Below are 26,534 nucleotides of genomic sequence, written 5' to 3'. Positions count from 1 at the left end.
CTGCCACCTGCTGTCAACACTGATGTCGTACAACATGCCTCATGCCTTCCAGCATGCAGCACTACGGTGTAAATAACAAACTTTAAGTTCTGTGCTAATTATTTAGCTACTGTTCGAGTCGTTTCATTAAGTGCAGGTTATGCTATTTAGTTTGTTGTTATGTGATAATTTTAGTTTCGTTCTGAAACCATGAGTTTGAATGACCTTTGATTTAATCACCTGCCAATATTTGTCATTTTTCATGAAATGGATCTATGATCTATAGGCATGAATAGTTCCTCCCTGCCTCGTGAATGCCATAAAATTCGAGGTGGCTGACACAATCCAGGTTGGAAATGGCTTTTTTTTTTATATACCGTAATTTTCGGACTATAAGCCGCTACTTTTTTCCAACATTTTGAATCCTGCAGCTAATAGTCCAGTGCGGCTTATCTCTTTACTTATTTGGGTTAATAGGTAACACTTTGACAATGGTGTCATAAGACTGCTATAAGACCGTCATAATTATGACATGATTATGACACCATCATGGCCGTTAATGAATGCTTATGACAGATGTCATTAAGTATCATCTGGCAAATTATGTCACCAACACTCTATTTAAGTCCAGCTTGGATCTTTTGCATCTATTCAAAAGTGAGATAATTTGCCGGATGACACAAAATGACATCTGTCATGATGTCATTAATGCTCATGGCAGTGTCATGTCATAATTATGATGGTCTTATGACAGTTTTATGGTGCCATTTTCAAATAAAGTTTTACCAAATACCAGAGCTAGCAATTTATGAAACAACTGGAAGAGTAACTTCCAAGAACTAAGAAAAAATTAGCACGTAACATGAATTTTGATTGTTATTTAATATTTGTAGGGCTACAATGCATGCTAGGAGGCACGTTGGACGAAAACAGTGTTGACAGCAGGTGGCAGCAGAGGTTGACCCTCTCCCCCAAGGGAGCAGTGATTTTTGAAGCAATGACTCTTTGCAGCCAATAGGTTCGAAGCATTATGGTGGCTCATTTGGTCTTATAACAGTCTTATGATGCCGCTGTCAAATAAAGTGTTAACGGTTAATATATTTTGGTGTAAATATCCCATAATACGGTGAGGACAGCTGGAGCTTATTGTCCAGTGCGGCTTATCTATGAACAAATGCTGTTTACGTGTCAAATTTAGTGGGTGGCGGCTTATAGTCAGGTGCGCCTTATAGTCCAGAAATTACGGTATATGTAGCCTATTAAAAAAATAAAATGTACTTGATATGTTAGAAAAACTTCAGCAAGCGTAGCGTGAGAGATTTTTTCAGGGTATTCTTTTTTTCCCCCCGAAAATATATGGCGCCTAGGCAACCTGCTTGCTCGCCTATGCCCAGGGCTGGCCCTGGTTGCGATGTCTCATTGGTGAAACTGGTAGAGTCCCTGTGAGCATTGCTGGAAGAAATTACGTCAAACGACGGAGAATAAAGTGAAAAAAATGTAACAACTGTAGTGTAGCCCAACTACTCTTAGAAGTACATTTTTCTCAAAAAGCTACAACATAGTAAATGTAGCAGAGTAAAAAGTGATGCGTGACTACCCACCTCTGGTAAAAATACTGCACTATTCAATGAAATGGCTGGTATGCTCTGTAGAAGCATATGCTGCTGGACCATATGAACAAGTAGGAGGCTTTCATGTCATACCTTTCTGGTACATACAGTACTTATCGTTCACGGTTCGGGTGGGAACGTGATTTTTGATCGATGCCAAAAAATGCTAGCGAAACATGTGGCGCTTGCTTTCTTTAGCACTGCGATTCAGAGTAGATGCAGTTTCAGAGGTTTCCCCTTTTAGCCCAGAACATGCCTTTGCAGCTGGGTAGGTCTAGTCTGGTCACAACACATCCTCACATGTATGCCAAAGGCTTGGTGTGACCTACAACACGGTGTCATCTTACGGCAACCAAAGTGCGAAATGAAAAGGCAAGGTCTCTCTTTTAAGGGCAAAATAATTATGTCATTATTATTAGCCTGAACTTCAGTCTATCCTTAAAAGCCTAGAACACAAAATTTGAAAGGTCTGAGTACTGTACCTCTAACAACAAGGTCAATCACAATCTCGTCAAAGGACTTCTGGTCATCGGCAGCTGTGACCTCACAACGATATTTTGCCGTGTCCAGTCGAGTTGCATTGGTTATCACTAATGTGGCAGGCTCTCTGATCTCTGCCCGGTTCTCCAAGTCACCTGCGGAATGACACGCAACAAGATGAATTTGATGAAAAAAACAAGTCTGTGTACCTTTTGGCCTTTTTTCCCCCTCTAATTTTGGGAAAATAAAAACCAAATTTGAGCTTTTTTTTTTTTTTCGTTTTACGAGGTTATGGTCAACACTGCTAATCGATTGGACTGACTGGAGCATATGTAAGCTTGGTGGCCGTAAGTGGTACTGCAACCAGATTGAATTTAAAAACTGTGTTATAGGAGCAATATGTAAACTTGGTGGCCAAAAATGTTACTGCAACCAGGATCAAAATATTGAGTCGCACAACAATAGGTGCTTCTCAGTGGAGAATCAAGCTGCGTTATCATACCAATGTTGCATTTCAATCAGAAACTAGAAATTTACTTGTAGTACACGTACACGCACACATATGTACACATGCTTGTAGTATAAATATAAATAGTATAAATAAACTATACTTCAGTAAAATTCAGTACATGTTTTTGTAGTATAAGTAAACTTACTTGTAGTGCATACATATTTATATGTGTCATTTCGGAAAAAGAAATAATAAAATTATTCAGTTCCCAATTGATAATTGGATATTGAATAGCGAGCCTTTATCCAATGTTTAGTTATTAGTTTAAACTAACACAATTCAGAAAATAAAATCACCCAAGTTCACGTTTCCGTGATCTGAAAGACCTTATTCTATTGCTTTTTATTCTGTTGCTGCAGTAGGGTCTAATACTTTTTTAGTTTACAAAAAGAAATGTGGAAATAAATACAAAAATAAATATATAAATTCAATTAAATATTAATCAATAAATCAAAGCGCTTTTTTATACACCCCACCTCCTAGCTAGGATAAGCTCCAGCACCCCCCACGACCCTCTTGAGGATACTCGGTTCAGAATATGAATAAAAGCGCTTTGCTCTCATAATCATTACATTGTCAGCGTAAAAATACAATAGGAAATACTATGGAAATGAGTGGCCGGTCCTAAGTAGGGGTGGAAACGATTGGGTACCTCACGATATGATTTGTGATACAAGGCTCACTATAACGATCATCTCGGTTGATACAAGGATCATGAAATAATTCTACGATATTTTACTATGCAAGTAATAAACAGAAAAACAAGCTCTTTTCATCCTTCTGTGTTGAATCAAATTAAATTTATCACTAGTACACGTCCAATTCATTTAAACTCCCATCCCTTCCACTCAAAGGGATTGTACGTCTATAGCAGTCAATAGCAGCCAATAAGGTAATTTTGGGGCATTTCAGGTCATTTGCAGTACATTTTTTCATCATTTTCTGTTGATTTTGTGGCATTTCTGGGCCACTTCCTGTTGATTTTGGGTTATAGAACGGGTAATGACCTGGGAATCTCCCCAAATAGAATTGGCAGTGAATCAAAATCAACAGGAAGTGACCTGTAAATGCCCTAAAATGAACATAAAGTGACCTGTAAATGCCCCGAAAGTCAGAAAGACTGGCTGCGAATGCTCTGGTTTCCAATGAACAAACATTCATTCGCCCCTTGCGGTCTGAATTCATTAGGCGTCTCAACCCGTCAATGTTAACGGAGACACTACCCTTGTGGAAGATTTTGGTAGCAAATTGTTAAAATTGTTTAAACTGACAAATTTTTAAAACGATATATTGATTATTGGCAGGAGAATATCGATAACCTTTTGGGAGACAATGTATTTCGATATATTGCCACACCCCTAGTCCTAAGTGAACCATTCACTATTTGGTCAATGGACATGCAGGTGCAGCGATCGACTATTCAATGCCTGCGCACGACCAAGTAAAAACAACGAGTACAGAATGGGTAATGAGCAAGTCATCACAAAATCCAGTGGGTAGCCAATGCCAGCTGTTGGACATGACGATAAGTGATGGTGGTTAGCATTTACAGTTAATATTAGCGAATACCATAAATAAACAGCAGGGTTGTTTTCGTCAACGATGATGATAACAAAAATATTAGGAGACTAGAACCTAACGAGATGAATGCCAGTTTTTGCCTGACATGACGACAAAAATGCGACATTGTTTTTGTCATATTTTCATAATGCGTGAAGTTTTCATATTGTACGTGGATTAAGTCAGCTTGCATCGTGGCAGTGTTTGGGCTGTGTCACTCATGTGAGATGCCCTGCGCCTCTCCCTCCGGAGTTTAGGATGTGTGTCAAGCTAGGCTGCCCTCCATCTTGGTTGTTTTGAAACACGGTAAGATTTGTTTTATTTTGGCAAGAGAGAATATGCAATGTTCCTGTAGCCTTTAGAGGTCTGTGCTGAGTGATCATCAGACGTTAAATGCAATCTGAGCGTTAGTGTAGCATTCGCGTTAGCATTAGCTTCAGAATGGCGAGCGTCCTCTTAAAACTCTGGACAGTCTAAAGTAGAGCCACTTGGCTTTTCTGTTCAGCAAGTCTAGAGGATGTTAAATGCTCGGACAACTTTTTTTTCTTCTTTTTTTGGCTTCTAGGTAGGTTTAATTGAAAATAATGTACGGCTTTTCCTGCTTAGTGTGTATTATCATCACGAAGTTGGCTACAATATGTGCACGTCTATGTTCATTTGAAATTGTTGGAAACATTTATTTTTGGACTAAAACTTTGAATTTGCATTTTATAGATGAAAATATTTTGTGTGACTGTCGACTAAAACTAGACGAAGACAAGCATTTTTGAATTGACCAAATTATGACTACGACTGAAAAATATTTTCATCCAAAAAACTAAGACCAAGACAAAAACAGGGCTACCAAAAACAACACCGGTAAGCAGCGTCCATGTTAGCATAGCGCAAGCCATTAGGATCTACCTAGCTTTAGCATCTACATGAACAATGAACCCATGGCGATGTATTTTTAATTTTTCAATCGTATTTGTTATTTTTGCAATTATCGTTGTAAGTTGTTCACTTTTATTTATTTGTTATCAATTTTGGCAGCTTTGGTCCTCCATAGTTTGGTTATTAATACCTAACACAGCATTAGGGTGATGGGTCCACTTTAGCGTAGCGCAAGCCATTAGGTTCTACCTAGCATTAACATCTACATGAATAACCAATAGGCAAACAGTTCAACCCAAGGTGATTAATTTTGACTTTTGAATTTATATTCATTTTTATTTTTACTTTGATTTATTTATTTATTTATTTCCTTTTTTATTTTTCAACTTTGTATCTCTTCCATAGTTTCTAAATTCAGTTCAACACAAGGTGATTTATTTTCAATTTTTGAATTTATATTCATTTTTATTTTTACTTTGATTTATTTATGTATTTATTTCCTTGTTTATTTTTCATCTTTGGATCTCCTCCATAGTTTCTAAATTTAGAAGCCTAGAAATCATCTCACTCGCTAATCAAAACCTAACACAGCATTAGCACTATTTGGCGCAATATAAGATGCAGTAGAAGAAGAAGGCCTCCCAGCTCACAGCAATACAAACAACAAAAAATTAATGAACCTATTTTATTCCCTTACTTATGTTAAATAATAACCAAACAACAGATAAAGGCTTGCTATTCATGTTTCTATTACCAATTATGATTCGGAAATGGAAGATGATTCTTTTCTCGTTTTTTGTTGACACAAAGCAAAAAAACAGAAATAGGCTCCTTTTCCATTTTTCAAAATTAGTCGAGAAAACAAACAGCTAAAAGATACATGTATCCCATGAGACAGTCAAGTAGTTTTGTTTGTGTATTAATTTTTTACCTGAAACTTTACGGTTAAAGTACACATAGCTTGGTCCCTCCGCTTTAATCTTTTTCCACTCAATCCTCGGGTTGTTCGTGGAAATCGAGTCGATCAAACACGACAATTCAATTTCTACAGAGAAAACAAAAAGAGTCAATGTCAGACCAAACAGATAATACAAGACAATTCATTTTTATCAAGCACTTACTGTCAAACTCATCCGTCCACGGCGAGTTATTGTCTGTCCTCAGTACAACAGCCAACACGCTGAAGTAGCCTGCAAAACAGAGACGAGGCGATGCAAAAATAAGAATTTCCGCTGCATTAATTTTCGTGATAGTGATGATCTCACGCTAATTTGCACAATACCAGCTGACATGCGCCGATGTGCCGTGTTCATTTTAAGCCTCTCCTTCGGGACACTTGAGCATATGCTCATCTAAAATATCATAAACTCAGTTGGATGAGATAAATGTCAATCCCGTATCAGTGACACGAGGTTACGTTCTGGCCTAGTTTTTGTTTTTGTTCATCTTCCATTTTTAGTTGTGTTGGTCAAACTATTGTCTGTGTGTGTTAAGGGTGGGGGAGTTGTTTCCATGCCGTGGATAATTGTGCACGGAGGCATGTGCTCTTTTAGGGCAAGCTCACCATGCCAGTAGTTCAACTGGCTGCCGAGCCCTTTTTTTCTCTCCCTCTCTCTCTCTGAGCCTGATGCTATTGCCTGCGCGGGCCTGACGGTTCAAAAACACTGGCCTGGGTAGGGAGCACCAACTGAGTCATCCTGACAGCTTTTAGTCCACATAAAAATTCATGAAAAATCCCTTCCACCATAATTGGAATCAAGGAACACACTCAAAAGTTATGACGCGTTCAAAGACGGCCGTCTGACCTCTCACAGATCTCAAGGTCAATACTGCTAATCTATTGGACAGACTGGAGATTGAATTTAAAAACTGTATGTAAGCTATGTGGCCCAAAAATGGTACTGCAACCAGGATCAAAATATTGAAGCGCACAACATCCATTGCATTCCCCTTAGGGCTGCCAGATAAGTGCTTCACAATGAAGAGTATCAAGCTGCGTTATCATACCAATGTTGCATTTCAATCAGAAACTAGAAATACAATTTCTGGAGAAACGGCGCTGGTAGCTTTGCCATGCTGGATTGCATACTTGTAGTACAAGCGCACGCAATTGCAGTACAAGCACACGCACTTTTATTACAAGTAGACATGTGCCGATTACTGGTTTTAAGATATACCATGTTATGAAAACGTCACGGTTTTTCCGTCATACCGTCCCTACGTTATTAGCTATTTTTTATGTCCCAAAAATGCAGGGAGAAATCCCTAGCTTGCACCTGCAAGGCTCAATCCTTCACCACCGGTTGTTGCTCAGTGTCAGTGAGTCACGATAGTGTTAACTTTTTTCCCACATCGAAGAAAACAAAATCGCTGGTATGGGAAAACTTCGGCTACAGAGAAGATAGACAGCTGCGGCTTAGAGGAGAAAGGCTAATCGACATGTGAAACATGTTTGCGGAGGGTGGCTGCCGAGGAGGCTATACCTCCAATATGATTTCCATTTATACAAAATTAAAGGTTAGTAAACACTGTCATGAACGTTTCCCACCAGCTATGGGAGTTAACTCCAGCGTGTTTAGTGTCTAGCAGTGGTCAAACATGTGGTGTTTTTTTCTCTCTGGCAACTGTTTGTGTTGAGAATGAGAGTGTGTGTATAATGTCAACATGATACCAGTCATACCCACGTGCTTTTTATGGAAAATAATTCAATTATTTTTGTTCTAATGGTAATGTTGAGCTGTGGCTGTGGGTTTAGGCTCGTCTAAAGGACAGCATGTATTTTACTTATATTTAGATTATTATTATTATTATTTTTTTTAACGTAACATATTTATGTTCCAATTTGCTAATTTTTTGGGAAAAAAAAAATCCTGTTTAATGGATTTATTGTTTTAACCCAAATATCTCAACGTTACACACTTTAGAGCTGCGATTGGAATACCGTGATACCAGGATATTTTGGCTTAAGGTTATCATACCGTCAGAATCTCATAATGGCACATGCCTGTACAAGTACACGCAAGTTCACGTACTTTTAGTGCAAGTACACACAATTACACATACTTGTAGTACAAGCCCATGCAAGTACATGGGGTTGTAGTACAAGTACACGCACCTGTAGAACAAGTACATACAAGTACTTGCATATACTTTTACTACAAATTTATGCAAGTACACATACTTGTAGTACAAGTACACACAAGTACACATAATTATAGAAAAAATACACGCAAGTACATATATTTGTAGTACATGTACACTAGAAGTGGGAATCTCGGGGCACCTCTCGATTCGATTTCGATGACGATTCAGAGGCCACGATTCTATTATTTATTCACAATCCCTCCCCCCCCCCGGCAGCAGAGTGGCGGAGTGGTTAGTGCTCCTACCTCACAGTGAGAAGATCCAAACATCACATATGATGGTGCTTTTAGATGCTTTTAATGTTTTGTACATTAGTTACAAAAATAGAACAGAAATCCTCTCGAGCTGAAACAAACTACTATTTCAGTATCATGTTAACAGTTCAAAACAGTAAGTAAAATACTCAGGTATTAATGAAAGACAATGTGTACTACTACTTCAATACAAATGGCTCAAAAAGAACTTTTCTGCTTTTTAAGTCGTGTAAACATGAACATGTAAACATTAACTTCCTTTTGCATTCGAAGCTCAACAATATGCAGGACAGGTCAAGTGTGATTAGCTACTGAGAAAATTTCATGTTCTCGTATAAGAACAAGAGTTGATCCACATGCTGCGCTGTGGGAGTAGCAAGTCAGATGGCTAAAGTTACCCAGTTGGGCAGCGACAACCATATTAACTGCGTTGTCTGTAACAACAAAAACTTATTTTTTTGCGATGTTCCATTAATCTATAGCACCGCTTAGCAGCTCAGCCATATTAGCATCCTTGTGGTTTTCATGCATTACACGTAACGGCGAGTTGGTCTACATTCGGCAACGATACTTTTGTCTGCTTGTAGAAAGCCGGTGTGATGTTTCGGTGAAATAGAGACAGGATGGGATGATGTACCTCGGCTCTATTGCTTTCAACATTCTTCGAAATCCCATATTTTCTAGAAAAAGATTTTCTTGTCGAATCCAAAATAATTCCACATGTCTGCTTTAAAATTTTTGGGAGCAGGTCAGATCTCAAGGAGAAGTTGGTTGGTTAGGTCAGCCATGCTTGTTGCTGTTTTGTATATAGGAAGCGTAAATTGTGGATGTGTACTCTTGGTCCGTTCCCCATAGTGTCCCGAAGACCGCGCTGTGTTTTAGTTTCGCTTTACCTGGCATATTTATATAATCGGAATTTGGATGTTTGTGAATCTTTATCAAATCTTCCCCGGCCGAATCGCGAATAATGTAAGAATCAGAAATTTCACACTTTTAATGTACACGCACTTGTGGTTTAAGCACGCGCACAAACTTGCTTATGGTACAAGTAAAGGCAAGTACATATTCTTGTAGTACAATTACACGCAACTACATGTACTTCTAGTACAAGTACACTTAGGTACATGTACTTGTAGTACAACTAAAGTACACGCACTTTTAGTTCAACTACACACAAGTACGCATACTTTTAGTATAAGCACATGCAAGTACATGCATTTGTAGAACAATACACACAAGTACTTGCACTTGTAGAACAAGTAGATGCAAGTACACATACTTGTAACCACTTAAGTAACCATAAGTCAGTAAAATTAAGTACATGTTCTTTAGTATAAGTAACCATAAATCAGTAAAATTAAGTACAAGTTCTTATCATATTAGGGTGACCAAACGTCCTCTTTTGCCCGGACAAGTCCTCTTATTACGTGTTCTCTGGAGCATCCGGCCGGGTTTCATAAATTTCTGAAATTGTCCGGTTATTATGATTTTTCACGGGACCAATTTGAACAGGTTCTCTCCGGCCGCTAGGGGGCAGCACCTGCCTGTATTGACGTGGCTCCTACTAGTAGGGGCGGGAGAAAGAGTAGATGATCTTGTTTTTTGTTGGCAGTTTACCCATTATTTCATGGGGAATTACCACCATCAACTGCCGGTTGACGGTTTGGCGAGAGTTCAGACTACAGTAAGGAGTTCAATATGGAGTTTTAAGACATGGCTCCATACACCTTTCTGTAAGTTTATCTTCTGGTAATGTCGATCACGTGTCTTCTGTTGTATAGTGGGTTGTATGTGTACACAGAGATGCAGTATATTCTATGAGTCTTGTAATTGTTCTGCGTTTGTTTATTTGTTTGAATGTTCGTATTTTATTCTAAGTAGCTGTGTGTCTTATGTTTTTTTTTTTTTTTTTTTTTTTTTTTAAATACGTATATAATTGCAACTGTTGACTTTTGTCGGAGATTTGTACTAGCGTAATCTGTAAAATCTCGTTTGGTATCGCATCGTTGCGCTGCCGATGATTGTAAACTTTTATAGGTGCGCTAGGCATTATGGGCAATGTAGTTTAATGTGAACTGCTGCGTTTGGAAACATGTTTGAAAAGCTTGTCATTTTATTTCGGGTATTGTTTGCGTACAATCTAGAACATTGAATGAGAATAAAAATTGAGTGGGTATAACAATTTGTCAACGACAATTGTCGTGATAGTGATTTATAAAAATGTTGAGTTGGCACATAGCCTACTGTGTGTGTGTATTGACTGAACTACATTTCCATGGCTCTGCATTATACTAGTATTATTTTTTCAAATCATTATTGTTTTTATTTTATTTATTTATTTTTAACAGTTTGATTATTTTTTTTGGAAGAATAAAGCCTGTTGAGTAACCAGTTGAGTAAAAAAATATTTCCATATACAGCACTATATAATATATACTATATGGCAATAGGCCTATGTTTTTTTGTTGTTTTTTGTTTTTTTTTTTAAACTGAATTTTTCTATCGAGACGGAGGAGGCACACTTTAAATATATTAAAGTGATATTCGACTAAAATTCAAGTATCTCGAGGCCGGGCTCAGTGTCCTCTTTTTTGGAAATCAAAATATGGTCACCCTATGTAATATGAGTAAACGTACTTGTAGCACAAGTGCACAACGTAAATACATAACCATGTCTTATTTCTGTAACGTTAATTTACGAAGCCTAAAGAGCTCTGGCAACCTGGACGAAGACAAAGAACTTATCTATAATTGGATGATTGGTGGAGGGTGGGACACCCATCAAAACAATAAATTTTACGGGCTGAAAATTGACTTTTAAAATGGGGAAATGGCTTAACCGCTGAGAACCGTGTATAAGTATTTTAAAAAAAAAAACATGTTTCATTAATGTCTATTGAAATATTAAGGCCACTTAATGATTTGAAGTGCAAATCTTTTATATATTGCTCCTTTGAGATAACAAGTACAATCTGCAATGCTGCCATTTATGTTATCACCATTAAAAAAAAAGATTGGATGACCTGACCTCGACCTATGGACACATGGATATGCTAGGCTAACCTGCTAAAGCAGACAATCTAAGCTGATTAGCCCACTGTCTTTTTGGAGATCATGACAAGACAACAGCTTGTTTAGGACAGGCAGCAACAACATTAAAAAGTAGGTCACACTTGTTGAAAACAATAGAGCCACTTTGAGATTATCATTAGAAAATTCGAAACCCTCTTTCAGCTTGCTATATAACTTCAAGGCCTTGCAGTAGGTGCAATTTTATGTTTTCTATGTAAAACAAATACCTTCCAAAAAGCAATGTAAAAATTAGAACCAACAATTCCCCTGAATGCGAAACAACTGAAGGATAAGCATTTTTTATGCATAGTAATACAGAGAAAAAAAAAACTTGAATTCCATTCAATTATTCATTTTTCACATCGTGATCCTCACAAGGGCCACAGGGGTTCTGGAGTCTATCCAAGCTAACTATGGGCAGAAGGTGGTGTACATCCTCACTGAATTGGTTGCCAGTCAATCACAAGGCAGAAGGAGAAAGACAAGCACTCACAGACCATTTAAAGTGTTGAAAATGTACTGCCTGAGTATCGTTCCAGAATTGCGATGTCCCGATCCGATTACGTGATCGGAAATCGATCGATCGTGACATTTTTCAGAGGATCGGAATCAGGTAAAAAGGTTTTTAATTTAAAAAAATATATTTGTTTTTCTGCTTCATGCTCGTACAGCCTCTCATCTCTCTCCTGCTAGATTAGCAGTGCGTCCAAACCTGTTTTCCTTTGGTTTTGAAGTTTTTGACACCCAAAGTACTAGAGCTGGGACCTTTGGGCACCTAACGATTCGATTACGATTCAGAGGATCCGATTCGATTATAAAACGATTATTGATGCACCCCCCTCCTTTTTTTATTTTATTTTTTAAAATGTTTTGTACGTTAGTTTCAAAAATTGTTCAAAAATACTCTCAGGCTAAACCAAACTACTATTTCAGTATCAAGTTAACATATAGCAGTAAAAAATATACAAAAATAACAGTAAATAAAAAACTCCAGTCCCCATTCTTTATCAGCAGCTTTAAACTACATTCAATGAATTTAATGTTGTGAATCAACCGTTAAAGTTGGTAAAATTGCCCCCGTTATTCCATAATTTCCCTTTTGTCTACTTTCGACATGTGAAGGTTTTAAAACTATTTTAAAGATCTAAGTCAATATTTTACCGATTTTGGAGTATTTTAGATAAAAAGTTAATTAGGTATGCTTGGAAGGTTCGCTACAACAGCCTTGCAGGGAAGTGTACTGCTTTAAGATGGCGGCCTTTTACTACGCCCGCATCTAGCTTTTTGTGGCTGTGCTGATAACGCTACCAAATCTATAATGCATCTAAGTCCTATGTAATGATATCTACCGTAACATTATGTGGATGTACTTTGTAGCAGCTTTTCGGCAGCAGTCAGGTATGTTGTTGTGTTTTTTTTTTTTTATCTTGTGGCATGAGTTGAGCTAGAGCCGTGAGTTGAGCATTAGCATTACCCGAGGGGCCGGGTAATGAGAAGCATGATGTTTAGCTACTCTCGCTCCGTTCCTCATTGTCCCGAAGACTGCGCAGCGCGCTGAGTGTGTTGTACTTCCGCTTTACTTGGCATATTTCAAAAATCGGAATTTGGATGTTTGTGAATCGTTCTCGAATCTTCCACGGCCGAATCGCGAATAATCTAAGAATCGGAAATTTTGCACACCTCTACAAAGTACTACCGTGCGCGCTAAACTTGTTTTGTTTGGATGCATACAGGCAGAACGCACTAAAAATGCCTTTAAAAAATACTTAAATGCAGTTATACCAAATAAGGACGGTTTAAATACGCTACGTGACTAATGTGGTCAACTGCTTGCTTCAAAGCTAACACAATAAAACACAATGGTTAAAAGTATGAGAGTGTAATACATGCAAAAAGTATTTTCTGATCTAGACTGAGTGTCTCACTCTTACTTCCTGCGATGGAGTTATTTCAACCACCATAGACTCGCGCTAGATTAGACACTCCGAGGCCCTGAAACTCACAAATAACTGACAAACTGCATGGAATTTGTTGAAATCAACTCCACTCCAAAACCCCCGCTAACTCGAAGATTAAGCCTAATATCAAAAATTCTCAACTTTGGGTTAGGGTTTAGGGGTTAACAGCATATCAGTGGCAATGTAAAACAATACAAATTGACTGCACTATAATCAACAACACAAAAATTAATTGCATAGTGCAACAAACACAAAGGTGGGGGCGGGCGCGCACAACCTGGGAGTATGCTGTACACACACGCGGTCAATTTGGCCACAAAACGTGGGGGCAACCAAGAACTTTACACTCAATCGGACTTACAACACATCCCAAAAATGCTAAACGAACACCTCCGTGAAGTTGGCCCCCCATCAGACGCAAATTTATATAAAAATTATGTCAATCGTTTGTGCTATGATTGTGCTGGTTTGTGCTGCAAAAAGTTTCGTTTGTGCCATCATCGTTTTGCAGTTATTAAACATTGTTTTTTAGGTCATCCAGAGTTCACCCAGCCCCCCATCTGTGGCAGAATGGAACCCCGGTGGTGTCATTTGATTCTGCCTCGTTAGTGCTGGATTGTGCTGAAAAAAGTTTTGTTTGAACTGCTACGGTTTTCGAGATATTCATAAAAATGTACATTGATGACGTCACGCGCAGCCCCCCATCAGACGCAAATTTATATAAAAATTATGTCAATCGTTTGTGCTATGATTGTGCTGGTTTGTGCTGCAAAAAGTTTCGTTTGTGCCATCATCGTTTTGCAGTTATTAAACATTGTTTTTTTAGGTCATCCAGAGTTCACCCAGCCCCCCATCTGTGGCGGAATGGAACCCCAGTGGTGTCATTTGATTCTGCCTCGTTAGTGCTGGATTGTGCTGCAAAAAGTTTTGTTTGAACTGCTACGGTTTTCGAGATATTCATAAAAATGTCTAGTGATGACGTCACGCGCAGCCCCCCATCTGCGGCGGAATGGAACGGCGATGATGCCATTTTTTTCTTCGTCGTTAGTGCTGGATTGTGCTGCAAAAAGTTTTGTTTGAACTGCTACGGTTTTCGAGATATTCATAAAAATGTCTAGTGATGACGTCACGCGCAGCCCCCCATCTGCGGCGGAATGGAACGGCGATGATGCCATTTTTTTCTTCGTCGTTAGTGCTGGATTGTGCTGCAAAAAGTTTTGTTTGAACTGCTACGGTTTTCGAGATATTCATAAAAATGTCTAGTGATGACGTCACGCGCAGCCCCCCATCTGCGGCGGAATGAAACGGCGATGATGCCATTTTTTTCTTCGTCGTTAGTGCTGGATTGTGCTGCAAAAAGTTTTGTTTGAACTGCTACGGTTTTCGAGATATTCATAAAAATGTCTAGTGATGACGTCACGCGCAGCCCCCCATCTGCGGCGGAATGGAACGGCGATGATGCCATTTTTTTCTTCGTCGTTAGTGCTGGATTGTGCTGCAAAAAGTTTTGTTTGAACTGCTACGGTTTTCGAGATATTCATAATAATGTAAAGTGATGACCTGTTTTCAGCGCTGCGGGCCGCACAATCGGTTCTTGTCTCGTGACGTTTCTGGCGCAATGCATTGTGGGTTTTCGTGTATTGTACAACAACAACAAGCCCGTGACGCGATCCTTTGCTCGGCATCCATTCTGCGTGGTAATCGTTGAAAATGGTACACTCGTGTTGTTTGAAAGACTGCCATTCTAGGTCCCATGATAGAAACGAATGCAAAAAGGATGGGATACGTTTTTTTTTTTTAGCATTCCCGCCTGGAAGAGAAAATATGGAACTCCGATGAGTTGACCAAGAGGCTTGAATGGTTGCAGCGGTGAGAAGAAAGGCCATCGCTTTTCATTCATCAACTGAAAACATGTCGGTCTGTTCCCTACATTTCCATAAAGGTAAGTAACTGGAAGTGTTAATGTTCTTCGGACGCTGATACTGACTGCATTTAAACGCTTATGGCGTGTGGTTGTGTTGCTTGCTTTGGCTAACCACGCTAGTGTCTAAGAGAGGCTAACTGTAGCCCTACTGGCTAACTGTGCATAAACCACAGGCGTTCACCGTATGATACTAGTACACAAAAAAACAGTTCAAAGGTAACAAAGTAAGGGTATTAATGAAGATGTAACAGCACACCATGAATGATTATAAGTATGGGAGATGTGTTAGAAAAAAATGCTATATTTACCTCCCGCTTAGGCTACTGATATGCTTGACCAAGCAGTCTGTGGAGGAGACTACAGATCTACTAAATCACCAGAAGAAATCTTCTGCTTGTTTGTTATGCCTAATGATCAGTTAAACTTAAAAAATAAATAATTAATAAATTTAAAAAAATCTGTTGCATACACATCAGTGCCATATGAAGGCAGTTCCCACCAGTTTAGACACACTACAGAGCTTTAAAATCCAATTTAAGTAACTAATGTTAACCTGTTGTATGACTGATACGACTTTTGTAATTGCAGGAAAACCAGCATATGAAAGAAATGAGGCAGACCCTGACTGGGCACCATCCTTACGCCTGGGACACACATGTGTTCAACCCACCAACGTGGACCGCTCTTCTAGACGAAGTAGGCATGAGAAATTGAGGATGGAGGAGGACGTTGGTGCGCTACAGGAGGAGCCTTCAGCGCCCTTCAGATGCTCCTTCTGACCTTCATGCGCCTGCGTTAGGACCTGTCTGCACTACACATTGCACACATATTCCATGTTTCCCGTAAGACTGTGTACTGAGTATTCAATGACATGGTGCCCTTTGTACATGCTAATTTGAGACGAGCAATTGTTTGGCCCAACAGAGAAACACTCTATAAAACAATGCCTCACGAGTTTGTTGAGTCCTTCAGACGCAGAGTTGCAGTGATTATTGATTTAAAAAAAAATAAAATAAAATTACAGAGAAACCATCAAATATTAAGGCCCGTGCGCAAATGTTTTCTAGTTATAAGCATAACTACACCATGAAATACCTAATTGGAATCACACCAAAGTGGGGAATTTGTTTCATGTCAAAAGGTTGGGGTGGTTGCACAAGTGACAAACATATCACCTTGAACAGTGCTTTGCTCAATAACCTTTTGCCTGGGGACATTGTCTTGGCTGACAGAGGTTTTGATATTCAAGAACACGTGGGTATGTTATGTGCAGAGGTCCAACTCCCTGCGTTCACAAACGGTCGCTGTCAGTTAGCTGGTAGAGATGTGGAGGAGACTAGGAAGATGGCACATTTGAGGATCCATGTTGAACAGGTAATTGGTAATCTTTGCCAGAAGTATAAGATCCTAACAGGAACTATACCTATTAACGTGGTTCTGCCATGTGATGGCGAAGATTGCACATTGTTGTAAAGATTGTTTTATGTTTGCGGTGCCCTTACAAACCTTTGCCCAACTGTTTTGTAGTTTGTACTGTTATACGTGAAAGGTACCATTTAGTATGCTAACAGTTTCAGCCTTTCAAATTTAGCTGTTGTTGATTTTTTGTATTTTGTTGTGACTTGATTGTACTTAATAAAACATTGTCATCTTGAATCCTATTCTTTGTAAGTACAGCATTTGTGTCAATACTGTATTTTATGTATGTATGTATATATATATATGTATATATATACACACACACACACGCATAATAATGTTTATACAAAGGACGACAGTTTACTACTTTGGCCAAGTACTTTTAATGTTGCCAAATTGTCAGTTAAAGCAAATCACAAACTACCAATCACCACTAACTTAAGTGGAGCACAGAGAGCAGAACTGACATATGTCTTTAGCTGTGTCATGTTGTGTAGACCAACACAGGTTAAATAATAATGGGGCAGTTCTCATTATCACACGCAACAAGTCATCTTTGGTCTTCAGACCACGGCAGAAGCACCATAACTGACAAATACCGATCTCTCGCTTCCTTTTCAAGCTTCTCCACATAAGGAGTCTTGTCGTTCTTCAGGCTTTTTTCCATTTTGATGTGACATTCGCGTGGCTGCTTCCCCGCAAAACTCAACAAAACAAACGTGACTGCGGCGGATGTAGTCCAGGTCACTGAGATACACGAAAGATGGCGGCTCAGGTGGTCGTGATGACGTAGGAGACAACAACCGATAGATCAGCGGAGAACGTCACTGAAACCTGTCAGTGGACGCAATCTTATTCCTGATCTATTGTGCGGCCCGCAGCGCTGAAAACTGAGGTCATCACTTCACATTATTATGAATATCTCGAAAACCGTAGCAGTTCAAACAAAACTTTTTGCAGCACAATCCAGCACTAACGACGAAGAAAAAAATGGCATCATCGCCGTTCCATTCCGCCGCAGATGGGGGGCTGCGCGTGACGTCATCACTAGACATTTTTATGAATATCTCGAAAACCGTAGCAGTTCAAACAAAACTTTTTGCAGCACAATCCAGCACTAACGACGAAGAAAAAAATGGCATCATCACCGTTCCATTCCGCCGCAGATGGGGGGCTGCGCGTGACGTCATCACTAGACATTTTTATGAATATCTCGAAAACCGTAGCAGTTCAAACAAAACTTTTTGCAGCACAATCCAGCACTAACGAGGCAGAATCAAATGACACCACTGGGGTTCCATTCCGCCGCAGATGGGGGGCTGGGTGAACTCTGGATGACCTAAAAAAACAATGTTTAATAACTGCAAAACGATGATGGCACAAACGAAACTTTTTGCAGCACAAACCAGCACTAACGATGAAGAAAAAAATGGCATCATCGCCGTTCCATTCCGCCGCAGATGGGGGGCTGCGCGTGACGTCATCACTAGACATTTTTATGAATATCTCAAAAACCGTAGCAGTTTAAACAAAACTTTTTTCAGCACAATCCAGCACTAACGAGGCAGAATCAAATGACACCACCGGGGTTCCATTCCGCCACAGATGGGGGGCTGGGTGAACTCTGGATGACCTAAAAAACAATGTTTAATAACTGCAAAACGATGATGGCACAAACGAAACTTTTTGCAGCACAAACCAGCACAATCATAGCACAAACGATTGACATAATTTTTATATAAATTTGCGTCTGATGGGGGGCTGCGAGTGACGTCATCACTATACATTTTTATGAATATCTCGAAAACCGTAGCAGTTCAAACAAATCTTTTTTCAGCACAATCCAGCACTAACGAGGCAGAATCAAATGACACCACCGGGGTTCCATTCCGCCACAGATGGGGGGCTGGGTGAACTCTGGATGACCTAAAAAACAATGTTTAATAACTGCAAAACGATGATGGCACAAACGAAACTTTTTGCAGCACAAACCAGCACAATCATAGCACAAACGATTGACATAATTTTTATATAAATTTGCGTCTGATGGGGGGCTGCGCGTGACGTCATCACTGTACATTTTTATGAATATCTCGAAAACCGTAGCAGTTCAAACAAAACTTTTTTCAGCACAATCCAGCACTAACGAGGCAGAATCAAATGACACCACTGGGGTTCCATTCTGCCACAGATGGGGGGCTGGGTGAACTCTGGATGACCTAAAAAACAATGTTTAATAACTGCAAAACGATGATGGCACAAACGAAACTTTTTGCAGCACAAACCAGCACAATCATAGCACAAACGATTGACATAATTTTTATATAAATTTGCGTCTGATGGGGGGCCAACTTCACGGAGGTATCTCTCGCTTCCTTTTCAAGCTTCTCCACATAAGGAGTCTTGTCGTTCTTCAGGCTTTTTTCCATTTTGATGTGACATTCGCGTGGCTGCTTCCCCGCAAAACTCAACAAAACAAACGTGACTGCGGCGGATGTAGTCCAGGTCACTGAGATACACGAAAGATGGCGGCTCAGGTGGTCGTGATGACGTAGGAGACAACAACCGATAGATCAGCGGAGAACGTCACTGAAACCTGTCAGTGGACGCAATCTTATTCCTGATCTATTGTGCGGCCCGCAGCGCTGAAAACTGAGGTCATCACTTCACATTATTATTAATATCTCGAAAACCGTAGCAGTTCAAACAAAACTTTTTGCAGCACAATCCAGCACTAACGACGAAGAAAAAAATGGCATCATCGCCGTTCCATTCCGCCGCAGATGGGGGGCTGCGCGTGACGTCATCACTAGACATTTTTATGAATATCTCGAAAACCGTAGCAGTTCAAACAAAACTTTTTGCAGCACAATCCAGCACTAACGACGAAGAAAAAAATGGCATCATCACCGTTCCATTCCGCCGCAGATGGGGGGCTGCGCGTGACGTCATCACTAGACATTTTTATGAATATCTCGAAAACCGTAGCAGTTCAAACAAAACTTTTTGCAGCACAATCCAGCACTAACGAGGCAGAATCAAATGACACCACTGGGGTTCCATTCCGCCGCAGATGGGGGGCTGGGTGAACTCTGGATGACCTAAAAAAACAATGTTTAATAACTGCAAAACGATGATGGCACAAACGAAACTTTTTGCAGCACAAACCAGCACTAACGATGAAGAAAAAAATGGCATCATCGCCGTTCCATTCCGCCGCAGATGGGGGGCTGCGCGTGACGTCATCACTAGACATTTTTATGAATATCTCAAAAACCGTAGCAGTTTAAACAAAACTTTTTTCAGCACAATCCAGCACTAACGAGGCAGAATCAAATGACACCACCGGGGTTCCATTCCGCCACAGATGGGGGGCTGGGTGAACTCTGGATGACCTAAAAAACAATGTTTAATAACTGCAAAACGATGATGGCACAAACGAAACTTTTTGCAGCACAAACCAGCACAATCATAGCACAAACGATTGACATAATTTTTATATAAATTTGCGTCTGATGGGGGGCTGCGAGTGACGTCATCACTATACATTTTTATGAATATCTCGAAAACCGTAGCAGTTCAAACAAATCTTTTTTCAGCACAATCCAGCACTAACGAGGCAGAATCAAATGACACCACCGGGGTTCCATTCCGCCACAGATGGGGGGCTGGGTGAACTCTGGATGACCTAAAAAACAATGTTTAATAACTGCAAAACGATGATGGCACAAACGAAACTTTTTGCAGCACAAACCAGCACAATCATAGCACAAACGATTGACATAATTTTTATATAAATTTGCGTCTGATGGGGGGCTGCGCGTGACGTCATCACTGTACATTTTTATGAATATCTCGAAAACCGTAGCAGTTCAAACAAAACTTTTTTCAGCACAATCCAGCACTAACGAGGCAGAATCAAATGACACCACCGGGGTTCCATTCTGCCACAGATGGGGGGCTGGGTGAACTCTGGATGACCTAAAAAACAATGTTTAATAACTGCAAAACGATGATGGCACAAACGAAACTTTTTGCAGCACAAACCAGCACAATCATAGCACAAACGATTGACATAATTTTTATATAAATTTGCGTCTGATGGGGGGCCAACTTCACGGAGGTTAAACGAACACGTCACCTCACAGCATAAATGTGCAACACGAATATAATTTTAACAATGTTTGCCAACTTGGAGCGATGACTATCCAGCGTTGCAGTGGCAAAGCTTCGAAACGGCCGCGCATGTAGGGGGTCCAACCTATCGCTGGAACCCTCCATAATGAAGGAAAAATACTCATGTACATTCATGGACGTACACAGATAAACATTCCCTCGCACATTTCAATAGGTGGCTACACTCGGCTTGAATGTGCACCCGTGTTGGCACACGCCTTTCTCAGTCCCAACACACCCGAGTGACTCGAGTAACTGTGAGCAGTTACCATGGAAACCAACACGTAGTGGACACCTTTCTAGCATTTTCTATTCAAAATGCTCTTTGTACATGACTACAATATTCTTCAATTTACATACATTATGAGGCAATAACAAAATACTAATACACAGACACTATGACACTAACTTTAATCAGATTACTGGTTTTGAAAAATGAACGCTTTAGATTACTCGTTACTGAAGACAGTAATCAGATTACAGTAACGCGTTACTTAGTTATGCGCTAGTGACAAATCTGCCTGTGACTATTGCAGCTTAGGTGGAGGTCTGTTCTCTTGGAGTACGTCACTAGTTTAAATAGGTAACTTTGTCCTGTTGCAATAACAGCTTGATAAACTGCTAGCATTGACCCAGAAAAAGCAAACATTCATCCAATTTGATAGCCCTGTGACCTGCGACCCCGTTGCTGTGACTATGCCAAGTATTTGATATTTACAATAGAAAATTTCATCATTTATCTGTAATCTGAGCAAATCAAGCCTTTGGTATGCCAAGTATTTGATATTTACAATAGAAAATTTCATCATTTATCTGTAATCTGAGCAAATCAAGCCTTTGATACTTTACTACCTGTTATTGCTGAAAATGTGGCAGAAAATCCTCCAATTCTGGAATGACCCCTATATTTGACGTTTCAAAGAAATGATACATTTTGGAATTTTCACTAAACCCGTGTGACGCATGACTGCTTATTCTTAGATTGAGTATCAAATACACGACTGTACATATACTGTGTAACATTATACCACACGCAATAGGGCTCGGCATGCTTACAAGTCCAACATATAAGAATACGAATATAGACTCTAAAAGATGACAATCCCATGTAATAATTTAGAACAATGCTGTCATTTCTTGCAACAATTGGGAAATTTGCATTGTTTCAGGCGACAGTGCTGGATTGATGAAAAAAGAAGCATGTGTATGCTATTACAGGCTAGCAGTCCAATGTCAAAAAGAAGGAAAGTGGTGGACTCGGCAAATACTGTTCTCGACGCAGCAAACATCTTGTTTATTGTTTGATGATGTAGTGTAAATCTGATTGTCTTATATATTATAGTAAGCGACGTTACACTATTTTGATGTTTGAATATTTGTTCTGTCAAACAACAAATCGGGAGTATTAATAAATTGGCAGGTGTAGTGAAGCACTGTACATTTTAGTAATCACAAATTTTATGGCCAAAGAAGTTAAAACGTCAGTGAATAAAGCATATTTCATTCGCATTTAAGTGGACTAGATAAGGAATTAGCTTGAAATATGCTGTTATAATAACAACATAGCATATTTCAAGCTAATTCCTTGCAAAGTCCCACTTGAATTCAAATTCATCAAGTACAGTACATTTGTTCAAATTTATCAAGTACAGTGCATTTGTAGGGCATATAGTGGTAAAGTATAGCTCTTTGAAACAGGAGAATGTTACTGTCAGTGGCGTAAGGCAATGTTAGAAAGAATAAAAAACACAAAAATATGGTTTCGATAAAAAGCTACCTCTGGATCAGAACAGCTTTCCCCCCCGTCTTTTTCAGCCCTCTACACTCAAGCCATCTCTTTAACTGAACATTTGTATGTTATTCCACATCTTTACCAGTGAATTTGGCACTAGGGACATAATTTTCGGACAGAATTAGTAGGTTTACCTATGTAGTATTTTTTTTGTTACTGTCACATTTTCCCAATATGTCAGATTATAAATATTAGCTCTAAACAAAGAAAAATTGGAAAAAAAAACAAAACAACTAAAAACGTTCAAAAGGGTAAATATATGCAAAAGAACATCTTGACCACTTCTTGATGTCTGCGATTTCTGCATCGCGACCCTTGTTTTATTACCGTATTGGCCCGATGATAAGACGGTGTTTTTTGCATTGAAATAAGACTCAAAAAATGGGAGCCGTCTTATATTCGGGGTCTAAACATTATACCCCTTCACGGCGCTAGATGGCGCCAGATATCATTGAAGCGAATACTGAACTTGAGGAGGAATGTTCTGTCATGACAGATATCAGCTACTCTCAAGTTTAACCAGTTTGCATTATTTTATTGCAATGTTTTTCCTTATTCAGATTTGTGTTAAGACTACAGATACAGTTAGACCTCACTTTGATGATTAATGCAGTTATTGCAATTTTGTTGTTTTATCACAATAGATTGGTTTATTTACATTTCAAAAACCAGAGGCCATTCATTTACGAATGTGATTGAACTTTAGTTTACATATTTAAATGTTCAGATATTAAGATTTGAATGAGGCAAAATAACATGCTTTTTCTCTCAAATATATTGTTATAATCATTTGTTTCGGATGTACTGTAATTATTTCAAAAAGTATTTTTTCAAACTTCAGTCTTAAAAAAGAGGGGGTCGTCTTATAATCAGGGCTGTCTTATATTCGGGCCAATGCGGTACAATGGTTCACCCATAAAATCCCCATTCACATCTGTGTCTTGACACTCAGTGATACATGCTACTTGGAGTTTTTGGATCAAAACAAGTTAAGTATGCGATAATATCTCGTTAAAATGATGTCGTCTTTAATTGTGCTCTCTCATGCTCTCACCTCCAGTTAGGGTTTTGCTGTTGATTTATTTATTTATTTATTTAAAATAAATGCCCTCCGGTTCAAAATTTTTCTTCCCCCAGAAAATTGAGATTTTAAACTCTCCAATGATGTATCACATGTGCATATCAGACAATTTTGAAATTTGGCCAAATTGGGGTCTCAGAGTGTAACTTCAAGTCACGATGCGAAATGACAGACTTGCCGGCGTTAGTAAACAGCCGCCATCTTAAGGCAGTAGACTTCTCAGCGCTAATAAGGTTAAAGTTGCTGTACCTTGCTAATGTAATATTAGCCCTGCTGAGGGCTAGATTTCTATTAGTTATGACTACTGTCGATGCGTGGCTAACGTGTCTTACATACAGGCTTTATTTAATCTGTAAAAACACAGCGCTGTAGAGTGATGAGGGTGTAAAATAAAAGCATAATAAAGCTAAATGTCAATTTTAGCTCAGTTGTTATTGCTGGATAAAACTTGGGTGTGTGATATGCTCCAATACAGCAGGTATCATACATTTATTTGGCGGGCTGTATCTAACAGATGCATGCTGGAAAGAGTGGCAAAATGCAGAAATTTGGTTTCCTCTTTGGGCTAAAAAAAGTGTTGTGAGTTGACCCCCTGTCCTCAACCCTAATTCGGCGGGTATTAGTACAGATTAGGTGCCTATGTGAGTTTGACGCGGAGATAAAAAGCTTGAGAGCGCTACCATGAAAACAGCTGTCCAGGAAAACACATGAGAGCCCAGCCAAAAGGATAAGATGACTGAACTGATACATGGAGGCCAATAAAAAGGACATATAAACAGGTTTTGAGTATGATTATTTAAAGATGATAAATATGTGTTTATTTTTTGTGTGTCTCCAGTTCTGAATAACACTAATATACTATAAATAATAAATTAGACTGCCAACATCACAAATGTGAGAAAGTAATTATAACCAGCAATAAATCACACATCTAATTCAAATGCACTGCAGAGCCTAAAGCAAAATCTCGACAAGCGTCGTTGTGAGAAGTTATAATGGTGCCATGATTTGTGCACAGGTAGTTTCACAGTTCTTTTTGATCTCCATATTAAGTGATTCAAAGGAGATATTACTCCTTTCATTACAAGCTGTGCCCTGTACTTACCCAATGATCTCAATGAGGTTATTTTAAGGTAAAACGACCACTTACTCTGCTGCTGATTTAATGATGTGCAGTCCTCATTACTTTTAGTCTTGATTTACAGTAGGGGAGCAGGGGGAAGGAAGGGAGGAAAACTTTCTAACTATAGACAACACTAGTCAATATTTATGGCCGTTTCTTCGGAAACTGAGATAAGTTGACAATCGCTGACTCAGGTGGGATTAGATGACTCCCACGAAACTTGACGAAGGCTAAAAATGTTCTAACACTGTTGTTTTTAATGGGTGAGGTGTTGCCCATCACGCTCGCGTGTGTGATGTATACTTCCATGGTCGTAGCGGAATCGTCCTGTATTGTCTCCTTGAAAGGAAATCTAACACCCTCATTTTCCATACTAACCATGCCAAAGACAGGTCAAGAGGGCCCAGCATAGCCCTCCTACTAGATCCCACTTAGTCACTGAAATTTCCAAAGTCATGTAGGTCAATTGAAACATTGGCTATGTTTCCATGGACAATTTTACTCAGATTGAAAATCTGATAGATAGAAAATGCTTAAAGAGAATTATAACACTAAGGGGCTGTGAGATATCAATAGAACCGTTATGTGGCAAGATAACAAATATTAATAAAGTTAACAAAAAATAAATCACATTCATGACCAATTATCGAAAAAAAAAAAAAAAAACGAAAATTACGAACATTTCCGAATGCAGCCCGGAAACAGCCGAATGGGGCTGTGACGTCACAGCCAGGAAACAAAAGTTCGAGGCAGGTGCCATCGTTGTTTATCGACGAGAGAGTTGCGTTCGTGTTTTATCAAAAAATCGCTAAAATGGTTCAAACCTGTCGTGCTATGTGGTGTACAAATAGCCATTTGTCGCAAAGGAACCATGAGTTCCCGAATGCGAGAAAAAGAGCTGGACTACGCAGACAATGGGTAAAGTTCGTCCGTGCAAAGAGGGCTAATTTTGCAGACCCAGCCTCCGGCACGGTTTTGTGTGGTGTGCATTTTACACCTGAAAGCTATTCGAATTATGGACAAATGAAATCAGGTTTTGCTAAGAACTTGATGCTGAAAGCAGATGCAGTGCCCACCATACACGCGCAGCCACCTAAATGTCCCGAGATATCAAGAAAGAGGACGATGACTGGCACTGATGAGACCACCCCAGGCAAAGCAAAGGAGGGCAGCAGCCAAGCTCGAAATGGCCAGAGTGAGTACTCTTTTATAATAAAAAAAAAATATCACGCATTGGATTTAGGACTGGACACATGTATAAATTATCGCTCGTAAAATATATACAACAAATCCTGTAATCCCATTCATATTTGTGTCTGTTGGAAGAGCGAAAACCTATGATAGCAAAATAAATGATAATTATCCATATATTACTTTATTTTGCGGTCACGGTGTATCAGCTTTACATATAGAAATGCAAAACAAACCATTCGGTGTTTCCCACACGATCTGTTGCCGGTGTTTCATCAGTGTGATTGCTCCCCTCAATGATCATTTCATTAGGCTGCATTGGCTTTCATTTGGGCTCAAATTGATAACCCAAAACACCAAAGAAAGGTTCATAACTCTCCTCGTCAC

The 26,534-nt window shown here is 39.3% G+C and overlaps 1 protein-coding gene and 1 long non-coding RNA gene across 4 annotated transcripts in view; one reads left to right on the top strand and one right to left on the bottom strand.

Annotated features, from left to right (window-relative positions):
* The window catches only part of LOC130906102 (junctional adhesion molecule 3B-like), a 121,801-nt gene that overhangs the window by 29,933 nt on the left and 65,334 nt on the right, over window positions 1–26,534 (bottom strand). For 2 of the 3 annotated variants that reach the window (XM_057820039.1, XM_057820040.1), the window contains exons 2-4: window positions 6,135–6,203; window positions 5,945–6,058; window positions 2,072–2,224 (exon numbers count right to left, since the gene is read on the bottom strand). In XM_057820039.1, the coding sequence (XP_057676022.1) occupies window positions 2,072–2,224; window positions 5,945–6,058; window positions 6,135–6,203 (336 nt within the window). Of the gene's footprint in view, window positions 1–2,071; window positions 2,225–5,944; window positions 6,059–6,134; window positions 6,204–15,001; window positions 15,776–26,534 lie in introns of those variants that run through there. The other variant, XM_057820041.1, reaches the window with a different exon arrangement.
* LOC130906103 (uncharacterized) lies at window positions 14,536–17,787 on the top strand. The gene is made up of 3 exons (XR_009061215.1): window positions 14,536–15,154; window positions 15,243–15,383; window positions 15,954–17,787. It is a non-coding gene; the product is annotated as an uncharacterized LOC130906103 (long non-coding RNA).

Source organism: Corythoichthys intestinalis, chromosome 18, assembly GCF_030265065.1.
Source record: "Corythoichthys intestinalis isolate RoL2023-P3 chromosome 18, ASM3026506v1, whole genome shotgun sequence".
Taxonomy (NCBI): Eukaryota; Metazoa; Chordata; class Actinopteri; order Syngnathiformes; family Syngnathidae; genus Corythoichthys; species Corythoichthys intestinalis.
The sequence above is the reverse complement of the archived record's forward strand: the minus strand, read 5'-3'. Positions and strand labels throughout refer to the sequence as shown.